This window comes from Callorhinchus milii, unplaced genomic scaffold, assembly GCF_018977255.1.
Source record: "Callorhinchus milii isolate IMCB2004 unplaced genomic scaffold, IMCB_Cmil_1.0 Scaffold1, whole genome shotgun sequence".
Lineage (NCBI taxonomy): Eukaryota > Metazoa > Chordata > Chondrichthyes > Chimaeriformes > Callorhinchidae > Callorhinchus > Callorhinchus milii.
Window position 1 is genome coordinate 3,397,655 of NW_024704742.1, and position 23,563 is coordinate 3,421,217.

The 23,563-nt window shown below is 45.8% G+C and overlaps 1 protein-coding gene across 2 annotated transcripts in view; it reads right to left on the bottom strand.

Moving 5' to 3' along the window:
• The window catches only part of bmpr1ba (bone morphogenetic protein receptor, type IBa), a 60,205-nt gene that overhangs the window by 20,195 nt on the left and 16,447 nt on the right, over positions 1-23,563 (bottom strand). The window contains exons 3-5 of one of the 2 annotated variants that reach the window (XM_042336575.1): positions 4,460-4,619; positions 2,677-2,779; positions 1,793-1,895 (exon numbers count right to left, since the gene is read on the bottom strand). In XM_042336575.1, coding sequence (XP_042192509.1) covers positions 1,793-1,895; positions 2,677-2,779; positions 4,460-4,619 — 366 coding nt within the window. The remainder of the gene's footprint in view (positions 1-1,792; positions 1,896-2,676; positions 2,780-4,459; positions 4,620-23,563) is intronic. The other variant, XM_042336572.1, reaches the window with a different exon arrangement.

Genomic DNA, 23,563 nt, shown 5'->3' on the forward strand with positions numbered 1-23,563 from the left:
TGGACCCGAAACGTTGACTCACTTTCCTTTCTCCTCGGATGCTGCCTGACCTGCTGAGTGTTCCCAGAGACTACTGTTGTTTTGTTTCAGATTTCCAGCATCTGCAGTATTTTGCCGTTTTTTTTTTTAATTATGTCTTTTGAAAATAAAATGCCTGAGAACCAAAGGCAATCAGACCTAGGGCATCCTCCGCAGTGATTTCGGAACGCTCTTGGAGTTGTTTCAACACTCAAATAAACACAACAGGAAACTAATTGGAACATAATATAAGCCACAGATGATCTCTTGGAGTCCTCCAACACGGTTTTGCACTTTTAGCCCCTAACTCCGCATACCGCTTCTCTCTCTTTGTGTGAAGAAAAAACTCACTAAAAATAACCCGAGCAGTTATCGGAAAGGAATTTGTTTTTTTTCCATTTTGCTTGGCTGGAGGGACGGGATTTGACGGCTAATATGGACATTCGGTAATTGTGCCAAAAAAAAACCTCCTGTAAGTAGACAATATGTCATATCCTGCCATTTGATGATGATACATATCTGGCAAATGATACATTTCAGTGGAAGAAATGAATTGTGTGTGTCGAGCAACATTTTTACATATCAGTTAGCATAACAACAGGGGTGCAGCCAAAGTTGACTATAAGAAGGCGAGATAATAAAATGAAATTGACTTTGATGATTGCCGCGAACGGGAGAAAGCTCCTGTCAATGTCTTAGAGGACACGACCTGCGATGGAAGGGGGCTAAATTCAGAACAAATCTGCGCAAACGCTGCTTCGTTGAGCGAGTCGTAAACGTACGGAGCAGGCTCCCTAACAGAGACGGTGGAAGCAGAATGCGTCGATTGTTTCAAGGACAAGTTAAGATACGTTTCTGTTAGGAAACGATATCTCGAGATACAGAGTATAGTTTGGGACATGACGTGCGTGCGAATGCCAGGATGGTGGACGACAAACTGGATGGACCTCGGTCTTCTTTCACCGAGCAAATTCTTACGGATTTATGTTCTTATGTTCACCTGCGGCTCCGACCTCCTTGACCTCCCGGGACTGTTCCTCAGACTCGTTGAATTTTTGCGCAACCGAGACATTGGGTTCGATCCACAGCTGTCTTTTCTTCTCCAAAGAGATATGGTCGGAGGCAGGCAATGTGACAAGTACCACTGTCCTCCACCTCCATCTCATTGCCCGCCTCCGACCATATCTCGCACCTAATGCAGCTGAAACCCTCATAATAATAATCCTTGCATAGAATATACTGTAAAGTGAAAAGACTATTTTCCAACCCAGCACCGTATGTGCCACAGATACCACTTCAGATAACATGAAATGAATGAGAGCTCTTCTGTTTGTGGCTCAGAAACCACCACCCAAAAGATAACAAGATTGGTTGAGATGAAGAAGGCTCTTCAAGCCTTTTGATCTCATCCTTCTGCAAAACCCACTCTACCAACAACAACGCCAAGCTGTGTTTTTAAATGAGTCCTGGCCTCAACCACCTTTCCTAGCAAAACCCGTTCCAGTCATTAATTACCCTCTGGGTAAACAAAAAACTTTCCTGGAATCTGTCCTGAAATTGCCCTTTTCAACTCTAAACCTACGCCCTCTTGTTCTACTGTCTTAGTGGGTCCTAAAGTATCGATATGGGTTGACTTTTTCAATCCCATTTAAATCTAACATTTTCAATCTGTCAGGTCTTCTCTGAGATATGTCCTTTCCTATTTGAGCTCCGGCTGCTTCATGCTTGTGTGTCTATGTACGCGTGTTTGTGTGTTCGTGAGAGAAAGTCTTACCTTGGTTGCTCTGAGGCGGAAGTGTGGGGTGAAGGTCACGATTGCAGAAGTCCCGTTCTGTGCAGCATTCGATGGCCCTCCGCTGAGATGACTTTGGGGTATCCTCCAAGGGAGAAATAAAAAGGAAGAACACTTTGACAATGGGTGACCTGGTAAGAAATTGAGATCTCACTGCTAAATGTATACTTATTCTCCTCTTTTAAGAAAAAAAATACAAGGTCTAAATTGCAAATATTTCCCAACAGATTCAACGTGTTACCCCCATTGGCACAAATCCCAGATAACAGCGCCCATGGCTTTTGCACCAGGTTTGGGTAATGCTGCAATTCAGATTTCAGAGGTTATTTGTAAAACACATTTTATCCCCGTTCCTTCCATAAGAAGCACCGCAATATTAATCCCAGCGTTGTTTTCCTTCTGCCTGACCGGCACTTGCGCTCACATCCTAGAACTATTGTATTGAACGACCCTTCACCTGAATTTGTTGTGGATTTCCCTGAGTTGGAAAACCTTTGACTAAGAGCCGAATAAAATGAGGCACACCCATTGGACGGTGTGTGGTTTGAACTTTGAAAGGGTGAAGCGAACCAGTGTGTTTACAAGCTCCGCTGGTTATATTGACTGGCGAGTCCCTAATTGTGATCCTTCTGAGGCGCTCGTTAAGGGCGCTATATAAATGCAAGTTGTTGTTGTTGATGCCTGGGCCCAGTTTCTAATCAGTGGACGACTGTCCTTACGTTGATCCTTTTATAGTCAACAGCATCTGACAATTTAAGAGTGGGGCACCTTGAACAGAACCTCTCATGTGGATGGAGGAAGGACGGGGCTCGTCGGGAAGTCACTGAGAAACGTTCAAGCAGGATCGGTGCAATAAAGTTACTTACCCGGCACTGAAAGTCAGAGCCTTCTTTACCCAGGCACCCGGATGTGATCACGTGGCCTCCCCACTCGTCTTCTTCCATTATCGTGAAACAGTAGCCATCGGTCCTGAAGAAATAAAAAGGAATGTTAATCGCACAGCGCCCACCTTCTAACCTCTCCAGCCTCTCCTCGCGACAAGCCCTAACCTCTCCAGCCTCTCCTCGCAACAAGCCCTAACCTCTCCAGCCTCTCCTCGCAACAAGCCCTAACCTCTCCAGCCTCTCCTCGCAACAAGCCCTAACCTCTCCAGCCTCTCCTCGCAACAACCCCTAACCTCTCCAGCCTCTCCTCGCAACAAGCCCTAACCTCTCCAGCCTCTCCTCGCAACAACCCCTAACCTCTCCAGCCTCTCTTCATCGCAAGTCCCAGCCTCGGAACCCAAGCACCACTTCTTGCTCCTGTACCAATCCTGTCCATAATATTATTGGTTTCATATTAGCAAGTGGGATCCAATCTACAGGATTTCTTCACAGATTTCACAACAGGAGCTATGTAATTACTGAATCTCTATTCAAAATCCCTCAGCACATGAGGTATTTATATAGCTGAGCGCTAATTAATCATCTCATATTAATAAATCTGTCAAGATGCATCGTGTTAGACACTATTCAATGCAGCACATGCTTTCATATGAGCAATGTCAACATTTTCCAGAGAGCTGGAACTATAACTTCTGAATCTATTTCCAGCCCCACCCCAGCCCCAACCACTAACACCTCATTTTTTGGCAGAAACAATAGCTTCCTGAATGCAGGATAGCTTCAGTCTGTGCAGACCATTTCTCTGTGGCATGCTGGTGGACATCATTTCTTATCCTTTGTTTTTTTACACATGTTTTTTTTCCATTAGCAACCTGTCCGCTCCTTCCACTCAGCGGGCTCTGGCCTGCTTCACGTCCCCCGCCTTGCCCGCACCCACCATTGGCAGGCGGGCCTTCAGCCTCTCTGCTCCCACCCTCTGGAACTCCATCCCGCAGTCCCTCCACCTCCTTCAAGACCCATCTCAAGACCCTCATCTTCAACTGTGACTTTGGTCACCCTCCTACCCCTACCTTCCCCGCTCTCCACCCCTCCTGATCCCAACCACCAGCTTGGGTGCGTATCCCTGAACGTCCAGTGCCGTGAGACGTCCTCCTGACGTGAAAGGTGCTGTACACTTGTAATTTGTTGTTGTTGTTGTTGTGTACCATCACAAATTCACCGACTCAGCAACGCATTTCCCGCAAGCGAAAGAAACTGCGATGTTTAAAGAGATTTGACCAACCTCAAGCCTATCATCACCATGTGTTTGGGGGGAGGGGGCTAAGAATCCAGCCTGATGGCAGCCTTGAAATCTGAATGAACTCCGCCGTGGATTTGATCCAGTTATTTCCCACAGACAGACTCTACATTTCAGACACTCTGATCAGATGAGCCCTAAAAAAAACCTCGCCACCCCCATCCCCACAAGACCGTCGACTGCAAATGTTACCCGTTCACTTTGTGTTAACAGATACTTGGGATTTTTTCCAGCGCAGTCTGCGGAAACCCATCACCGCGCTTAAGAGTATCCAGACCGACAATTCCATGTATCCCACCTACACGCGGACATCCCTGAGATAGATTGCTGCAATGGAACGCGCTCTCTTTCTCCCTGGAGGAACGCATCCTGCTGACCTAATTCCAGAAAGTATTAGGCACACAGGTTGGCAAGAGCCAAGGCTTGAAAGGTCAATGCGGAAAGTGGATGTGGGTAATTTTAACTTACTTGCAGGTGTTATTGACTGACTCTTCGGGGCAATGATGATGACAGTGACACCAGAGGTCCTTCTGAGGAGGAGTAGACATGGTGCTGTCATCCGATTCCATCTTGTTCTCTACGCTCAGCTTCCCGGTACTTCGCAGCAGCATGTTGTCAAGGCGATTAGCTGAAAGAAACGATGAGTTTGCACATAAACATCGCAGGTGGTGAATAACATCACAACATTAGCTTTTGATTGAGTTGCCTTACCGTGATGTAACGTCTGAAAACAAATCACGCAATGAGTTACTCTGAATGCCAGTCAGCAGGCAGGGGTGACTTTTAATTTGCACCATTTACGTCCCACAGACAGTAAAACAAAATTAATAATCATATTATAATAATCCTTGTATTTGATATGGCTCCATTCACTTCTATCTCTGGGATTTCCTCTACCTCTAGGATTTCCACGTGTAGGTGGGATGTCAGGTATGGAACAAAAATAATAATAATCCTTGCATTTGATTTAGCACAAATCACCATCGGAGTCTGAATCTCGAGAGGGTTGGAGAGAGGGAGGAAGCAGGAAGGGAATCTCCGTAGAAATAAGTGGAACACATCAAAGTGCTCACGAGCGAAGAAACTTCTTATACAACCTTCTGAGCAGGACGGGAAGGATTGTAAGCTCCGGTCAGTTCTGAAATGCAACACCCTGCTCACATACCGGCAGTCTGCAGAATCATAGTCAATCGATGAAGAACTGAACCTGAGCTCAGTGAAACGAGAGCCAGGCCTGATCCGTGGCCTGACTCCTCAGTATGACTGGGTCACAGGAGGCACCACTGACAAACATACTGTCACTGACATCTGCCAAGTAAAACAGCACGTTTCAATGCAAAATCCTGCGCAGCTCTTCAAATGAAACAACGGGAAGTGAATCCTGACCACAGAGAGCAGGGTCCGTGCGGGTTGTTGAACTCCTTTGCTCGTGCCAAAAGCTCATTATGGTTTGAAAACCCTCAACGTGTCCACTCACCCTCTGTAAAAAGGGGACAAAAGCATTCGCTGTAACGACAGGGAAAGGCAGTAGGCCGTGTTGGCAAGGTGCCCAGCTCAGTAAAGGCATCCTTTACATTTCAGATTGGTCGGAGATTCAAGGGGTAGAAATATCCACCTGGGTCGAGGTCAGTTACTTAGACAGCCTTTCAGAGCATCCAGAAATTCGCAAACTTGTGAATTCAGTCTGGAAGTTGAAATTCGTTTTCGGTTCCTCGTGAAAGAAACTTACATAAAAGATGTTGTTATACCCCACTGGTCAGCAGACTTCCAACCATTCTGCTTCAGCTGTGTGGAGCTCAATCCCAGATTCCCCTCTGCTTCCCTCCCTCCCTCCCCATAAAGCTCACCTTAAGACCTATCCTTTTGACCGTTGATGCTCCCTTGCTATCAGCACGTGAGCAATTCTCTGAAGTTCCCACCTGAAACGTGCCCGGCTTGTTATTCTAGACGTGCTCGGTTACAATTCCAGCAGGCAGCAATAATTGGGACGAACGCGTGGAGCCAAAGCTGGACATTCCTTCACTTCCTGTGCAAAGGGCCCAGGGCTGATCTTGCGCTGCAGCTGAGCCTCAATAATAAAAGGCACTGAGACTGAACCAGGTCCACCACCGGCTGCTTCTTCTTCAGTCCTAACTGGACTCCAGTGCCAAGCCCTGGAGCGTAACAATTGGCTTTAACAACTGGGTTTAACAAGCTCCTTTGCTTGTGCAGAACCCACCGAATTTATAAGCCACAGTAAATACATACGTTCCCCCCCACCCACAGTCCAGGAACCTTGGCTAACCCTTAACCAGATTTGCCCGCCATCTAACCCAGTGGTAGCGGAAGTGGGGGGGGTGAGTGAGGGGGGTAAACAGCCAGAAGCAAAGACGGCTGAAGGCATGTTTCTTTACTCCATACGCCTCTGTTTATCCAGCAGTAAGCAGGAACCCGGTTGTTAGTCGGTCAACCCGTGGATCGCTTTCTCAATGGTAATAATCCCTTCAAAAAATAAATTAATAATTTGGTCATTATGGTTTGTGGGGACGCTGCCGTGCGCAATTGGCTGCTGTGTTTTGCCCACAAAATATACAGTCATTTCACTTTACAGTATGTTCTGCGAAGCGCTTTGAGACGACTCGAAGACATAATAAGATGTTTATATTGTATCATATAAATATATTATATCAAATGCAAAGATTATGATTGGTATTATCATCTATGGGACCCACTTCTGCTCCGTTATTTGGCCAATCTTCAAGTGAAATAGATTGGCGTTTGTGTATTTCATTACTGGGGGAGGATACGTGGAATGTGCAAAGAAGGCTCACGTGCCTTGAACATCTGGGTGCACGAGGCAATTCAAATTGATGCCCTTGGAAAAAAAAATAGAATGGGAAGCAAAAGGATTTGCTTGGATACGAGTCCCTGCAGGGAAGAGGCTAAACTCTGTGGGGAAGAGATAAAGCAGACCCAGTGTATGTATAAATTCATATAGAACACTAAATCACACGGCTGGCATTTAAGATAATGCTGATATCTGTGCTCAATCACTGCAGCTTAATATGAATATCATTCACTTTGCGCTCTGTCTGATCTCTTCTTTCCAGTGAACTCTTTGATCTCACGGAACTCCACAGTTATGTTTGATCTTATTTTCTTTAATGTTCGGGCCTGAACTAATTAATGATAGCAAGGGAGAGAGCACTATTTTAAACAAAGTCAGCGAGGAGAACAAAGAGCTAGTATTCAGTTTCCTGCTGTAACTCAATGTTCTGCCGATGCTCATAAACTCCCTACGTTTTCCTGCTGTGGTTTATGACTCAACACTTGACATCCACTGAGTACTTGCCACTTCTCTTACCTGACTTCTTCAATCAGCTGTTGGTTCTCTTGGAGACTATTACAGTTTGCCGTTTGGGAGGGGAAAAAAAATGTGCTTTTTAAATATGGGGTTGGGGACGGCAATGCTCAATGGAAATCAAAACACAGGATGCGAACAAGCAATGATTTCCGTGGCAATAGAAAGAAAAATATAGGCTTTTGCTTACCGATACACAGTCACTACACTTTACAGTAAATGCGTTTATAAGGCATGTAGGCTGATGATGTTTTGGAGTGTTGTACAACGGTGGGGTTCGGACACAGAGTGAGGGACGAGGGAGAGAGGGGAAAGAGTGGGTTGGAGTGTGTGGCTTTGGGCTTGGTTGAAGAGGTGGGTTTTAAGGCAGAACTTTAAAGAGTGATAGAGGAGCTAAATGGAGGAAGGGACGATCGAGAGGTTAGGTGCAGAGAATGTGAAATTTTGACCACGGATGTGGCTAAGAGAAGGCACAGGATGGAGCAAGGCGGAAGGGCCAAGCAGAGAAGTGAAGTGGGGCAGTTCCGAAAAATAGAATCATAGAACTATACAGCGCAGAAGGAGGCCATTCGGCCCATCGTGTCTGTGCCAGCTCTATGAAAAGAGCTATCCAAATCAATCCCACTCCCCCGCGCTCTCCCCATAGCCCTGCAAACTTGTCCTCCCCCAAATAATGATCTACTTGTCTCTTAAAAGCTGTTATCGACTCGGCTTCCACCGCCCTTTCAGGCAACGCTTTCCAGATCCCAACAACTCGCTGCGTGTAAACATTTCTCCTCACCTCCCCTCTGTTTCTTTTAACGAGTATTTTAATAAGGAGGGATAAGTCATGAAAGGATTTACAGGTGAGGGCGAGGACTTGAAATTGATTTGCTGGGAGAGAGCGGAGCTTGGGGAGGTTGGGTTCACCTGTAGGCTGGTGAGGATGTGGGTAGCGGTGGAGTTAAGGAGACCGGGGAGGACTACATTAGAAAAGGCGCTAGCCCACCAACATTACCCCTCCAAAGTGTTCTGCTGACATCGAAAGAAACTATTTTACTGTTATCCTATTTGGTGAGTATGTTCTGTCGTTGAATATGTTCTACAGGTCTAACGAAATATATTTGTGCATTATATTACACGTTGTAAAACTCCCTCAGATAAAAATAGTCATTTACAACAACAACACCACCAACAAATTACATTTATAGAGTGCCTTTCACGTCGGGAGGACGTCCCAAAGCGCTGAATATTCATGTTACATTGCTGTGCATGAATTGACTGCTATGTTAGTCTACATAAAATAGTCACTGCACTTTACAGTAAAAACCTGGGAAGTGCTTTAAGGCGGGCTCCTGATGTGAAGACCTTGGGCAAAGCCTAGTGTTTGGGTTTGAGAGGATGCTGATTTAATGCACTTATTATTTCTGGCGCATTCTGGCAGTAAAACTCAGTCCAGTGTACGTAAGCGAAGGTGTTATCACAGAGAAAGCTGTTCCAAGAAACAAGTACATTGAGTTCTGCCAGTTTCCTTCAGACCTCCCGTGAAGACAAGTCAACAGCACAGGGGCGCATATCTAGTCCATTCTCCGGTATTAAGCTCCGAGCCCAGGCATCGTGAATGGTGCTGTCAAGGCGCTCTTCTGAGGTTCAAGCTGTGTCCTGCCTTGCCCAGCCCATCACTGCAGCTCCCCACCACCGCACCCCCGATCTGTGCTCTGCACAAGGGGCGGAAAAAAAAATCCCCAGCACAACATTTCGACGGCTTAAGGAATTCCAAGAATTTACCTTTTCCTTCCAAAAGTCTCCTTGCTTTTTATGACCGAGTTGATTTTGGTGCTTGTTAAAACAAGAAGGGGGAAGGGGGTGGGTGCGGGTGAACAGTCGCCAACACTGACTTGTGTGTGTAGGTTTGTGCTTTGTGAGGTTCTCCTGACCTGAAAGGCGTTCTCTGAAAACGTACATGTGCAATTTGTTGTTTTGTAAATGGGGATAGGGGTCATTAAAACATTACATATTCCCTTTAAAAAAAAGTTATAATTTGCTCACGACTGCTTGCGGGGACGCTGCTGTGCGCATTTGGCTGCCGCGTTTTGCCCACAAAACATACAGTCGATTCACTTTACAGTACATTCCCCGATAGAGCTTCGAGACGTCTCGAAGACGTGAAAAGGCGCTATATCAAATGGAAGGATTATTATTATTATTATTATTATGATACATTTGATATTAAATGCCTGGAAAAGAGCGTGAAAGTGCATTGCTAAATCAAAGCTACTCTCTTTAGACTGTTCAGTAAGTTTAAGCTTACACGTCTTGCTCTAACTTGCCATGTGTCCAGCATCCTGTTGACTCTTGGGCGATGGTTTTTTTTGTTGACAGGAGTCATGTGAGCGTTGATAGAGTTTCTCTGGACTAGGAGAGAACCCAGAGCTCCTGGCAGGGTTAATCCTGCACCTGTGAACTGTTATTGAGCGGTGTTAGAAACAAAAGCCTCGCAGACGTCGCTTAATGCGACTCAGCTGCTCTCTGAACAGTCCTTGTCGGAATCCCTTTGATAGCAGGCCGACGAGAAATTAATTTCAGTCCGACGGGTCTGTTGGAGACTGTTAAATTTAGGCGCAAGAGGAAATAAGGAGAACGGAAGAGAGAAAAGAGTTCGCTATTTAACCCACACCGAATTCTGCGTTCAGTAAGTGGCATGGTGTAGAGAGAAGGCTGCAGTTCAATGGATGGGGTTCAGATAACCATGGCATTTAATGGACCTTTTGGTAAATATTTCCATTCAGAGTTCCGCGGAGCTCTTTTGGCGATGGGAAATCTCCCCAGAAAAGCAATGGACATAATGAGGAACGGAATTCTTATCCCCAAGTGAAGAACCCATTGACCAGGAACGACATGCATTCTCTAACGACCCTGGTTTCGAAAGGGCCCTAATGGTCAAGGGACACATTCCAGGTGACAACGTTGTCTGTGGAGAGTTTCGCCACAATTCTGTGCATTTAATACAATGTCGATAAAGTGCTACTTGTTGTCAGCCGTACTGACTGCGCTTATAGCAAAAATGACAGTCGTTTTGTAACAACACAAAGTGAATGCAAAATTTAATCTGGAGGATAGTTAGCCAGGACACTGGAAGAAACGCTCTTCTAAGAGTGCATTGCGATTCTTAACATCCATCTGAAGAATAAGCAGAAAAGGAACTCGGTTCCCTAAATACTCCGCAAGAGTGTCAGCCAAGAGTATGAGCTCAAGTACCAATGATGGGCTCTATTCCATTACTTTTAGACCCAGAGGCAAGAGTAGGACCAGCTGAGCCAAGCTGCTGCCTGCAAAATTACTGTAGTCACTAAAGGAACATATCATGCGAGTGACGGGAAGGTAGGGTAAAGGAATTATTTTTGAATTGCTTAACCACGATTAGAAAGGGAGTCCAGGGCAGAGTAGTCGCAAAGCATGGGGCAGGGGAGGAGGTAAAGGAACACAATCAATACCTTTCACGGCACATAGCAGGGCCCAGGGGCGAGTGATCTTCGCAAACCACAAGTGCTCATTCATTCATTGCGAATTCTGGTCCGTGAACATTGGCTAATTGCGGATTTCGCGAGCAAACAGCTTCCGACCTTCCAGCACCGTGAGCTTCGATTTAATGCAACAAATCCCAACGCTGACCATTGCAAGTTAGAAGTCAACATGAAATAAAATGTTCACGGGCAAGGCACTTTGAAATTCTTTGCAGCTTGACTGAAGCAGTAACCGCAAATAGATTGTTTTCTGAGTCGTAAAGGGGAGTGCCTTGATGAAAGAGAAAGCCGCAACTTCAATTAGCCCACACCCCACAAGGTCAGTGCGGGGGGGGGGGGGGGTTATTGTCGTTTATCAATCTTTTAGAATCTTGTCACATCCAAACTTTCAATTATCTGAAATTATAGATAATAATAATAATTATTCTTGCATTTGACAGAGCCTTATCACGTCGTTGAGACGTCTCGAAGGTCTTCACAGAATATATTGTAAAGTGTAGTGACTGTGTACTTTGTGGATGAAACGCGGCAGCCAATTGCGCACAGCAGCGTCTCCACAAGCAGTCGTGGAATGAATGACCAAATTTTAATTGTGGGACGGGTGGGGGAGAGGTAGGAGGGTTATTACCACAGGAAAGCGATCCACCAATTGACTAACAACCGACTACTTACTGCTCGGTAAACAGAGGCGTGTGGAGTAAGGAAACTTGCCTACGTTGGACGAGGAACACTCTTTAACATATTAAATTGAAGCCTTCACAAACATTAGGATGAATTTACATATCAGAAAGAAATAACAAGGTCTACTTCAACAAAAATCTTTTCTAATACGCTTCAGGAAACAGTGGTTCAAGTATTTAACAGGTTACTCATAGTTACACACTTACAAGACCGACACAAAGCATAGCACTTAACAATATAAAGGTATTTGCAAAGTTTACACAAGTGATTCCGTAAGCATGAAATGTTTTGTACAGTATTTGAGCCCCTAAGTAAATACTTTATTTACCAGATCCCAAGAGTGATAATAATAATTCNTTTTTTTAACCAAAACACCTAATCACATTGTCAACACATCTCAAAATGCTTGAACGGATTTAGTGTAAAGTGTAACGACTGCGTATTTGTAGGCAAATGTGTCACACTTTCACCCCACAGAATATCCAGATAACCTGGTACATAACCGCCTGTGCCTATCACTGGGAAGCACTCGATAACAGAAGAAATTCCATCTGGGTCTAGTTATGCTCTAATTTCTTAGCATTTAACAGTGCCTGTAGTTTGGCAAATTTCTTCAATTCTGCCTTAATTTTGCAGCCGGTTTACTCTAAGTTTCTTTTAAGAACTGCTGAACCAATTTCACTGTTAAGAATAAATTCAACAGTCTGCCAAGCTCTAAATGGTATAAAGTGCTAAATAGAATAAGTCTAGACTAAGGCGGGATTTCTATTCATAGTCTCTTACAAGGTTGGCTTCATGCTTCCTGCCTCCAACGGCACAGTTCTAGTTGAGGACTCACCACGGTGGAGACATCGAAACCAGTGTGTGCCTTCAGTATACTGCGCCGCAGTAAAGATCGAGGGCCTATCTTATAGCCTGAGATCTTTTCAAAATTCCTGGCAGAAACCACAGCTTAAAAGGTCAAATGTCATCGTAATCAAATGCTTTGCAATCTTTGTTGTTTGGCAGATGGGTTAAGGTCTTGCGTCCCATTCACGTGGCAACGCAAGGAGGCAACGCCACGACAATGTGTTTCTATCGCGACGTGGGGTCACTGTATTGGCTACTTATATAAACAAGCAAAGAAATGCTTGTCTAACAAGCCTTTTCCTCCGTCACGAGAACAATGGGAACTGTTCATCAATCTGCTCGAGGGCTACAACGCCGAACCCAGGAGACTGACAGAAAACAATTTTAGAATAGTTTACACGGACAGCGCCCCACACCCAAAACAAAACATTTACCAACAATCCAGTAGGAATGCGTGTGCTAATCTAAGTTTGAGCCGGTTGCACTGTTTTCTTTCATTTTGTACCAAAGCAGTCCTTGAAGTTCCCACATCCCGCAGGGACTCCGGCAAGGGGCAAAACGAAACGGTGCTGGAAATTTGCTCTGCGTAAATGTCAACGCTCCACCCTCATCTGGGCCAACCCCCACCCACTGTGCACTTAGAAACAACTTGAGAGGGAAAGGGTGCAAGTGGCCTGGGAGAGTGACGTTCGTTCGGTGTGAAGTAACCGTGAGTAACGGCCAGCTAGGAAGTAGCCCATAATTAGTCATTGTCTACTAAAATACCCCAAGTAGCACCGTTCTTCGGGTGAGACATGAAAGCCTTCCACCGTCTTGGCAATCACATGCCATGCCGTGTCCCAAAACTATATATTGTATCCCGAGATAATAACAAATTGTTGATATGTCTCAAAGTGCTTTACAAGATTTTCCACTGTTAAAACCTGCGAAACCAAAGCCCTAAAGGGTGGGGTGGTCCTAGCTGGACAAGCCGTGGGAAAGCTTTCCAGACAGTGCTTTCAATATCAAGCTCGGCTGCTTTAGCGGGTTAAGTCCAGCAGACTCTGGGGTCACCAAGCCTTGGCTCTTACCAATCTGAGTCTAATATTCTCTGGAATTAGATAAACGCTCTCCAAGGAGAGAATTCATATCATCCTTACAGCATGGTCCCTTGATGTCTCTTCATATCTGTGGAAGTGCACCACACAAGCAGGGCGAAACCTTGGGCAAGTTTCTTTACTCCACACGCCTAATAATAATCCCTCCAAAACAGTAACAAATTGGTTATTTTCAATCCACGGCTGTTTGTGGGCACGCTGCTGTGCGCAATTGGCTGCCGCGTTTCGCCCACAAATATACGGTCGATTCACTTTACAGCATATTCTGTGAAGCGCTTTGAGACGTCGAGAAGACGTGAAAAGCGCTATATCAAATGCAAAGATTATTATTATTATTATTATATTCTGTTCTAATAAATTCCTCAGGAATTTTCATGTGAAGATGGGATGCACGTTATTGTCCGTTTGATTTGGGTACTCTTAAGCAAGGCGATGGGTTTCTGCAATGATCAAAATAAATCTAGTAGCAAGCTTCACCAATAAAAAATAACATCAATGGGGTGCTTATAGTAACAATAGAACATAATCCACATGGCTACTTCCATATTATGATGATTCAGAAGCCTATTACATTCAATACTTTATATTTTATCCATCAGGGATAACCCAAATGAGCAAAGCATATTGAACCACAGCTCATAGTTGCATCGACAAGCTACAATTTAATTATGTTAAACTGAGAAAGTTTACAAATACTGTGCAAAGGGTTGCCTCCTGTCCCCAAATTCAACATACTTAGCTCCCCGAAAAGGCAGTGCAAAGTACACGTTGCTTCACTTCAATTTAAGAACTCATGGTCCCTTGCAAATGCTGGTACTTGTCCAAGGTACGGTAAATGGTGTATGGGAGGGAAGAGGGGAGAATGTGCTTTCATACTTCCTTCTGGTTGAATTATCAGTTCCTAGAAACATTGTGTTCTGTTGTAAACTGCACTTTCAGATATTTATACAGTACACACACAACGAACTGTCTGGCGAGATGTTCCTTGCCAAACAGCAGATTTAGTGCCTAATCACTTGGCTTCGAGCATGACCTTGTTTGACAAGGCTTATTTTTGATTATTGGTTGAGCCACACATCCAGCTGCAGTGCAGATCCAGCTACAATACAAGCTCTGGCTGAGTGAGAGCCTTTCGCTCAGACCCTCAGCTCTAGGCAGAGGCAAATCAATACAAAGCAAAGGGATCGCAGCATGTTGGGGTTCACTTTCCCCAAATAATACTACGGGAATTAAAAGCCTGGGGTTTACAGGGGCTAAACAGCACTGCACAGACCGCCCTCGGATTATATACAATTCTGTCCGTTTTAAACCCGCATCTCAGAAGAGTTTACAGTGCGAGTATCAAGGCCATTAATTACAGCCAGTAATGTCTACAAGATAACACTGACTCTAATTTCGTGAAATAGTCAAGTGTAAACATTGCGCTGAAGAGCAATTTATCTAGTTGTTCGAAGATAAACTGTTGGCCGTTTCAATTAACTGGGTCTGCAGCCATGAGGCTCGGATAAGTGGGAAGAAATGTGTTGATGTTACGCATGGCTTCCTGCGTGGAGTTAGAAAATCTGCGTAGAAATAAATGCCGTGCAATAGTCTGGCACTTTTGGGACTGATGATGAATGGGAGCATCAATCAATTTTATGCAACAATAGTAGTTTAACAATCACTCTACTGAAAATTGGATTGTCCTTTGGATAGTTTTTAGTTAATATTCATAGCAATCTGTACTTCATTTGCACAGCACATTTTATTATCCATCGAGTTTGTTTGCCTACACTTGCAGAGTAAAATCCTGTGAAGTGCTTTGACACATCTTGAAGACATGAGCAATGTCATATCAAACGCAAGGTTTATTATTAATTCGGTGAATGAAGCACACAGCAATTGAACTCTGAACACACACACACACACACAGGGTGTTCACTGCTTCAGATTTAACCCAGTCAGTCCTGAGCCCTGAAATTTCCCGTAGTTTTAGCCTCCAGATAGCATTGTCTTATAATCGAAATACCGCTTGAATTTTGGAAAATTCTTAAATTGAAGGTTAATTGAGAAGCACCCGCTTTATTAAGCTTCAGTAATACTACTATAATAATCCTTGCATTCGATAAAGCATCTTATCATGTCGTTGAGGTGTCTCAAAGTACTTCACAGAACATGCTGTAAAGTGTAGTGACTGTGCACATTGAGGGCGAAACTCGGCAGCCAATTGCGCTTAGCGGTGTCCCCACAAACAGTCGTGGATTGAGTGACCAAATTAGTATTTTTTTTTGGAAGGGTTTATAACCAATACATTGCAGGACTCCATTCGCTACACTATAGTATGAGCCTCGACTGTGAGTTGAAAGTCCCGACATTGGTCGTAAACCCACAACCTTCTGACTCGGAGGCAAGAATTCTACCAACCGAGGCAAGGCTGTAGCATTGAGGTACTGCAAAATAACCCGACGCTGAATCTTGAGCACATCTGGGATTTTATTTGCGGGCAAGCGTGAGAGCCCATCTGCATTCCCATTATTCTGTTCAGTCCCTTTGTAGATTATCTGCGAAAGAATGGAAGCTGTGAAAACCCACACAGCCCCGCCATCAACTCATTTGGAAGCTGCAGCAGCGGACGCAAATAGTTGTTAAGCACTGTAGCACCTTGACAATAAATTCCGGCCTTAGATTTACTCTTCTTAACTTAACAATTCAGAGCGACCAGAATTTGGCAAGTTCTTAAAATAGACCTCAGTATTTTGGAAGCCATTTTTCGATAAGTTTCCCTTAAGAAGTACAGAAACCCCGGGTTCAAATTTTAAACTGAATTGACCAATTTCCCAAATTCTGGACACTCCAAAAAATAACAACAATACTAATCCTTACTTTCAGTATTACTGCCTGCCTCTCACATCGGGCAGTTGTCTCAAAGCACCTCACGGTACAAATAGTAATAAGTAGCAATAATAATCCTTGCATTTGATGTAGCACTTTTCACGTCTTTGAGACGTTTCAAAGCGCTTCACATAATATACTGTAAAGTGAATTGACTGTATATTTTGTGGGCGAAACGCGGCAGCCAATTGCGCACAGCAGCGTCCCCACACACAGCCGTGGATTGAGTGACCGAATCATTATTGCTTTTTTTTCTTGAGGGACTGTTGTCAGGTGCGTGGAGTAAGGAAACTTGCCCACAGTTTCACCTGCCAGGAATCAAACCCATGTCTCTCGCTTGCGAGGCGAGGGATATGTAGTAAAGTTGTGTGACTGTGTGTGTATTGTGGGTCAATGCTATATAGAGCAAATCTAGACCCTGGTTGAATTTCGCCCTGAATTTGTAACTGACTAAGTTTAATCCGGAAACCCAAGCTTGTACACCGAGTGTTGAACCCTTGATGAAGGGACTCCTGCGCTCGAGGAAGCAGCAACTCTGCCTTTCCTGTATTTTCACCCTCACTGCTTCGATGAATGCCTCAGAAGAAGCAACTGTTAATAGGCAAGTGTGAGGCCAGAGTCTGTAATAATCCGGGATCAGAGCAATTGTGACCTTCCTTTGATGCTGTCCTCCTACCTCGCGGATTCCTGGGAGGAGTTGAACACTACATATGGCTCGAAGCCTTTGTTCATTCGAGTCACATTTGTTCCAGTCGAGGCATTTTTGCCCACACTTTGCTGTGTGTGTTCAGTTACCAACACCAGAAGTACTGACACTCACACCTTTGATTTAATAGTACACGATTTTGTATATCAACCAAGTTAGAGATTTTTTTACCCGAGTGCTAATTCAGGGCAGAATCCTGACCACTGTACTTCGAATTCTTGTTATCCTAACCTGAGTTCTGATGTCAGGAATCTTCTGTAATTGGTATTATTTTTTGGCCCAAATCAATTAAGAGTTGTGAAACGAAGTCCTCGTTGACAATTCCAGTTCCAAAGATACGAAGTGATTTTGTATCCATGTACTCAAGAGGAAACTTGATGCCTACGTGAGAGAGAAGGGAATGGAGAGGTGGAGCGGGAAATAGGAGGGGTGGAGGCTCGTGTGGAGTATAAACACCAGCACGGATTGGGGTGTTTGGCCTGTCTCAGCGATGGTGGACCTGCTGCACTCACTCTGCCCCCCACTCTCCCATCCCACCACTGAGAAGCACGCCGAGAAATTATTTGCTTCGAGATGTTTCGCCCATAATGTACAGTCAATTCACTTTACAGTCTATTCTGTGAAGCGCTTTGGGACGTCCTCCCGACGTGAAAAGCGCTATATCAAATGCAAGGATTATTATTATTATAGCGCCCCTCCAAAGCAGGGCAATGACTCAGAGCGCCTATGTTAATGCAAGTTGCTGTTTCGGGTGGTGGATCATTCCGTGCCATTCGGCTTTGTTGAATTTTAGTTTTCCTACAGCAGCCGCAACAACAGCTTGCGCTTATATTGCATTTACTGGCGTGTATCGAGTGCTGGGTTATCGAACGCACATTGGATGGTGGTATTGGTAACACTTGCTCTGTTATCTCTTTGCACAGATAGCATACATCTGTAGTGGAACAGTTCAGCTGCTCTTTGTGTCTCCTGCTGCTGCCTTATTCGACATTTGGCTGAACCGCTGAGGAGTCTGCGTGATCTATTCCTACGTGCGCGCATGAGGCAACACAACAGGAACACGTGAAACAAACAGGATCGTTACCGCAGGAAAAATAAAAGGTTGGGAGGACATGACCCCAGGAAATTCCTGACACTCTCGGTCGGGAGGGACTAATCCTACAGCGGGTGGAGAATGATCACGAAGAAAGCAAAATAATATTAAAAAGGTACAGGGAAAGGCAGGGAATGACATGAGTGGATAGCACTGGTGGAGGACTTGGCACCGGTAATAATAATTTGCATTTTTATTGCATTTTCTCCACTCCACCGCATTGCCCACCTCTGACCGCACCTCATCCTCAAAGCTGTTTGAAACCTTTATAAAATCCCTCCGAAACAAAGCAATAATAAATTGGTCATTTTCAATCCACGACTGTTTGTGGGGCAGACGCTGCTGTGCGCAGTTGGCTGCCGCGTTCCGCCCACAAATATATACAGTCAATTTACTTTGCAGTCTATTCTGTGAAGCGCTTTGAGACGTCGAGAAGACGTGAAAAGCCCTATATCAAATGCAATTATTATTATTATTATTATCCCCATTTTTGCCACCTCCCAACTCGACTACTCCAATGCCCTCCTCGCCAGTCTCCCCCAGCTTCACCATTCACAAAGTCCAATTAATTCAAAGCTCAGCCGCCCGTCTCCTCACCCGTACCAAATTCGGCACCCCCAGCTTCTGCCTTCCTCTCTGACCTGTTCACACCCCACTCCGCTACCCGGCCCCTTCGCTCAGCTGGCTCTGGCCTTCTGCACGTCCATTGACCCTCCACTCCACCATCAGCAGCCGTGCCTTCAGCGACTACGCCCTGAAGCTCCGGAACTCCCTGCCTCAATCCCTCCGCTTGTTTTCTCTTTGCCCACCTTCAGATCATACCTAGATCATACCTTTCTTCTTTCGGCCATGCCTGTGGTCACCTCTCCTCTCTCCCTGTCAAATGTCACCATTGTTGAGTGCACTGAGCTTTCATCTCAAGGGACCATGCAGCTGACTGGGAGCCCAAACTGGGAGAGGGTGGGGGGTGGGTAGGGAAAGGGGAAAGATGCCTGAGGGATCAGTGGACGTGATAGGTCTTCAGGTGGATTTTGAAGACGGGAGACGACACGACAAGCCGAATGGCCTCCTTCTGTGCTACGAACATTCTGATGCATTGCAACCGCAGGTGAACAGGTTAGATCGTTCAAGAGGTTCAATATCCTGTTCGATGGATGCAAAGAAAGGTACAAGTCTCCCTCCCTCCCAGCGCCCTCCAACACTCATCGTTCAAGAGGTTCAATATCCTGTTCGATGGATGCAAAGAAAGGTACAAGTCTCCCTCCCTCCCAGCGCCCTCCAACACTCACCGTTTTGCTCTCAGTGCTGTGCTTCACACGTCCAGAAGAGGGAGCAAATATACAGCCCCCAGCCCCACGACACGGTCAAAATTATAGACTGCTTGGTATAATGACACCCGCATACATGCTTATGAATTATGGTGTGTTAAGCAAGTGACTACTCAGGAATAATAGTCTCCCTATACTGCGGTGATGGGTCTTGAGAATTTTAGTGCTATTTGAGCAAACGTTTGCACATCCACAACGGCTTTAATGTTGAGCTTCCCCGATAGCCTGGACCATACAAACCTGATGGCTACCTGATTGTAGTCAAATACAGGGACTGTAATCCCTGGTTTATGGATTGGGGTAGGAAGGGAAAGAAATCAGAAGGTTGTGCGGTCAAGACCCACATCAGGACTCGGAACTCGTGCAGTCTAAGCTGACACTCCAATGCAATGCTGGGCGGTGTGCTACATTGTTAGAGGTGTTGTCCTTCAGAAGAGATGTTAAACCAAGGCCCCGACTCCCTGTTCAGGTGGACATTAAAGATCCCATGGCCCTATTCGAGTTTCTCCGGGTGTTCTGGCCAACAATGTCCCAAATAAAATTGGTCACTCACTTCATTGCTGTGCGCAAATCGCTCACAAAACATGGTCCTGCACTTTACAGTGTATCCTGTGAAGCGTTTTGAGACATCCTCCTGACCTGAAAGGCACTACAGCAAATGTAAGGATTATTATTATTATTATCAGACAGTATTTCTGGTTATCCAGAAACTCCCCTGGTGGAAGGTGCATGATTGGGAGTTGAGTGAGTGCAGGATGCAGCTTGGCTAAGACTCTTTGCTTCCCCCCCCCCCACCCCTCACCCACACTCACAGTGCGTGAACAGCCTTCTGAGTTATGGATCGCACCCAAATCATTTTTGATTTGGGTGAAAAAAACCGGAGGGTGACCAGCACCCTGGAAACTGAACGCCAGCCAAAAAACAAGGAGAGAAATTGGCCGAAGTGGATAAAAAGGAAAAGTTCCCATTGAAAGCTCGGCCGGTGAGGCCGCAAACGAACGAGAACGAAACATGTTTACAAACTCAACGCGTATTGTATAAACGGAGTGCTTTGACAGGGACACAGATTAAGTGCAGGTTTGCCTCGCACACAACACTTCAGGCCTTTGCCAGACACATCAGACACAATCCAAACCTTGCTTACACAAAGAAATGTCAAAGCCTTTTTAAAACAGTGTCGAGAGGTCAAAGAAAAGAACACGCAGGTGTGTGTTATGTCAATGACAAGCAGCTACCAAGGCCACTCGCAACCTGATCCCTTCACTAACAAATTCTTAAAGGCATTACAAACTTGCAGCAGGAATTTAACCCTAATGCATTGTTCTCCGAGCGCGCTCTCCTCTCCGGCTTGCAACGCAAAAGCTGGCTCTAGCACTTTGGTATTAACCCTTTGCGTCAAAGACATTTGTTAAGGTTTTCACACCGGCCACCTTCAAGCCTTCTCGAGCTCCTTCAATGTGCCTTAATCGCCCCTCGCCATTACTTCCACAAGTTTTCTGTCAACGGTCAACGGACAAGGCAGGATAAGAAATTAGGCTTTGTGTGGATGCCTCGCTGATCTCAGTATCACCTCCTTGGCTCACTGACAGATACTGATACCATCTCAGGTATATTAATAATAATTCTTACATTTTATACAGTGTCTACAACATCGACGCATCTCAAGGTGATTTACAGTGATTTACAGGTGAATGACCAACTTCTCCAAGGAATATTCTGGCCAGGACACCGAGAGAAACTCTGTTCTCTTTTCGAATAGAGCCATGGGATCTTTGATATCCAAATGAATCGGCAGATTAGCCTCAGTTTAGCATCTCATCCAAAGGACGGTCACTCTGATAATGGCCCCAACAACAACCAGACCCAGAGGCAAGGTTGTAACCCACTGGGCCAGGCTGACACTGACCTATTCTAGGAATTTTCCCAATTATCTGACGGCAGGAAAACTGAAATAATATTCACCTTCAGTACTGTAGGAGAAAGCTCGTATTACCTACACCGGCAATGCACGCAGCTGGACTGAATGGACCTCCGCGGACATTGTTGGAAGGTTTGGAGACGACCAGAACTAAAAGACTGCCAGTGACGGTTCTTCCTGTGTTGCTGCTGATGTCCTGGAATCTACCCTGTGGAGAACATTTCACAACCGCTCCGAGCTTCACGGTGGCTTCTGGCGACAGGCGCGCAGCATGAAGGCGTCCAGCGAACTGCATCTCTAACCCACGCCATCTGTTCCCAGGGAGAAGTGTCACATTCCTGGTTGCAGGGTGTTTCCCAGAGGCCATGCAAAGCGGGATTCTGCTCCAAGGGATCGGAGAACATTGTGAAGCAGGTGCCTGAAGCTGGAGTCAGCTTAAGAAGCTCTGCTGAGCCCTGCTGTCAAAGAACAGCACTTAATAAGGAGAAGAATAACAAGAATAAGAATCCTTGCGTAAGATATAAAGCCTTTCACATTGTTGAGAGTCTCAAAGCGCTCGCAGGATTTCCTGTAGAGTGTAGTGACTGTGTATTTTGTAGGCCAGCTTCTCTCAGGCCTTCACTTAACACAACACACAGTAACTATTATCACGGGTGCCAAACACTTCTTTTTGTAGGGAAACGCCGTAGAACATTTTGCACACCGCAAGTACCCACAAAGGGTAAGCGGCGAGGGTAAGAATGACCAATTAATCTGGAGGGTTGTTGGAGCACGAGGCCAAGAGAAACTCCCTTTTTAAATAATGTTGGGTGACCTTTCAAGTTCATTCGAAGAGCAGGCAGGCAGGACCTTGGTTCAGCACCTCACATGGAAGACCGCACCTCTGATAACGCAGGGTTCCCCCAGTCCTGCACTCGGGTGTCGGACTGGACAAGGGCACAAGTCACTACCTCCACAACAGATCCAAAGGTGAAAGTGTTCCCCCCGCTTGTCCAGCTAGGACCTTCCAGGTCCTGCCAATGAGCCTGGCCGATTCCAAAATATTAAAGAATTCTCCCAAATCCTTCAACGATCTTAAATATTAAGGCAAAATAATCCTACAGATGAGGACAGATGAAATGTATGTCTGCAGGGCGCCTGCAGCATCGAGCACACACGTGGGGGACATGTAATATAATAATGATAATAACCATTGCATTTGACACAGCACCCCTCACGGCAGAATGAATATCTCAAAGAACTTCCGATGCACTTTAAAATCTAGTGCCTGTGTGTTTTGAAGGCGAACACGGCAACCAATATGAGCGCAGCAATGGAGCGAACGACCGATTTTATTCGGGGGGTTTTGCTGGCCGGGACAACCTGGAAGAAACTCCTTTCTCTTTTGAGATGGCCCCACGGGATCTTTAACGTCGCTGGAATGACACCCGAAATGACGCCAATGCCCCGTCGTCGACGTTGGAGCTGTAAATCCGGTGTCGGGAAGAGGACTGACACAGCCTTTCCATTCAGAAAGAGTCGCGCACCCACCCCGGGGACAGCTGAGAACCGCTCTGGGCGTTATCCGGAGCAGAACAAAAGGCTGGATTGTAGCTCCGTGATGGGGCAGATCACAATGTAGAACATCTGTTCTACGTTTAGTGGTTACACACAAACCACATGTTCTGGGCGAGGGCAGAGCCGTCAAAACGCTGTGACTAATTCACAATAGACAGCGCGGCCCTACCATCCATTTCTCTTTGAAAATGGAGGCCAGGTGTTGTACGGCGCTCTGCTGCACCTCACTGGCGGGCACCCTACAGTCATCGCCCATGATATTTCCCTCTGCTCCGCTCTGACAGGCACGCAAGGAACCGGACAATGACAGCGAGGAAGAAACCCACGATGCCCCTTGCCCCACCCGCCCGGACTCCGCCATCTTTACTTCTCAATTCCGAACGCGCTCCAGAAGGAAAGGTCCCCGCAGACGGCGCATCACAAGGCATGATACATACATGATGACGGAGCCACAGCACGCTTGGGTGTCAGCCTGGCTCAGTTGGTTGCACTCTCATCTCCGAGTCAAAAGTTTCCGGGTTCAAGCCCCACATCGGGTCTTTGACCTCATTGCCTCGGTTGATGGGGCGGGTGGTGAGTGGGGGTGGGGGGGACTGTCTTGTCAGAGGCACAATCCCTTGGATGAGATG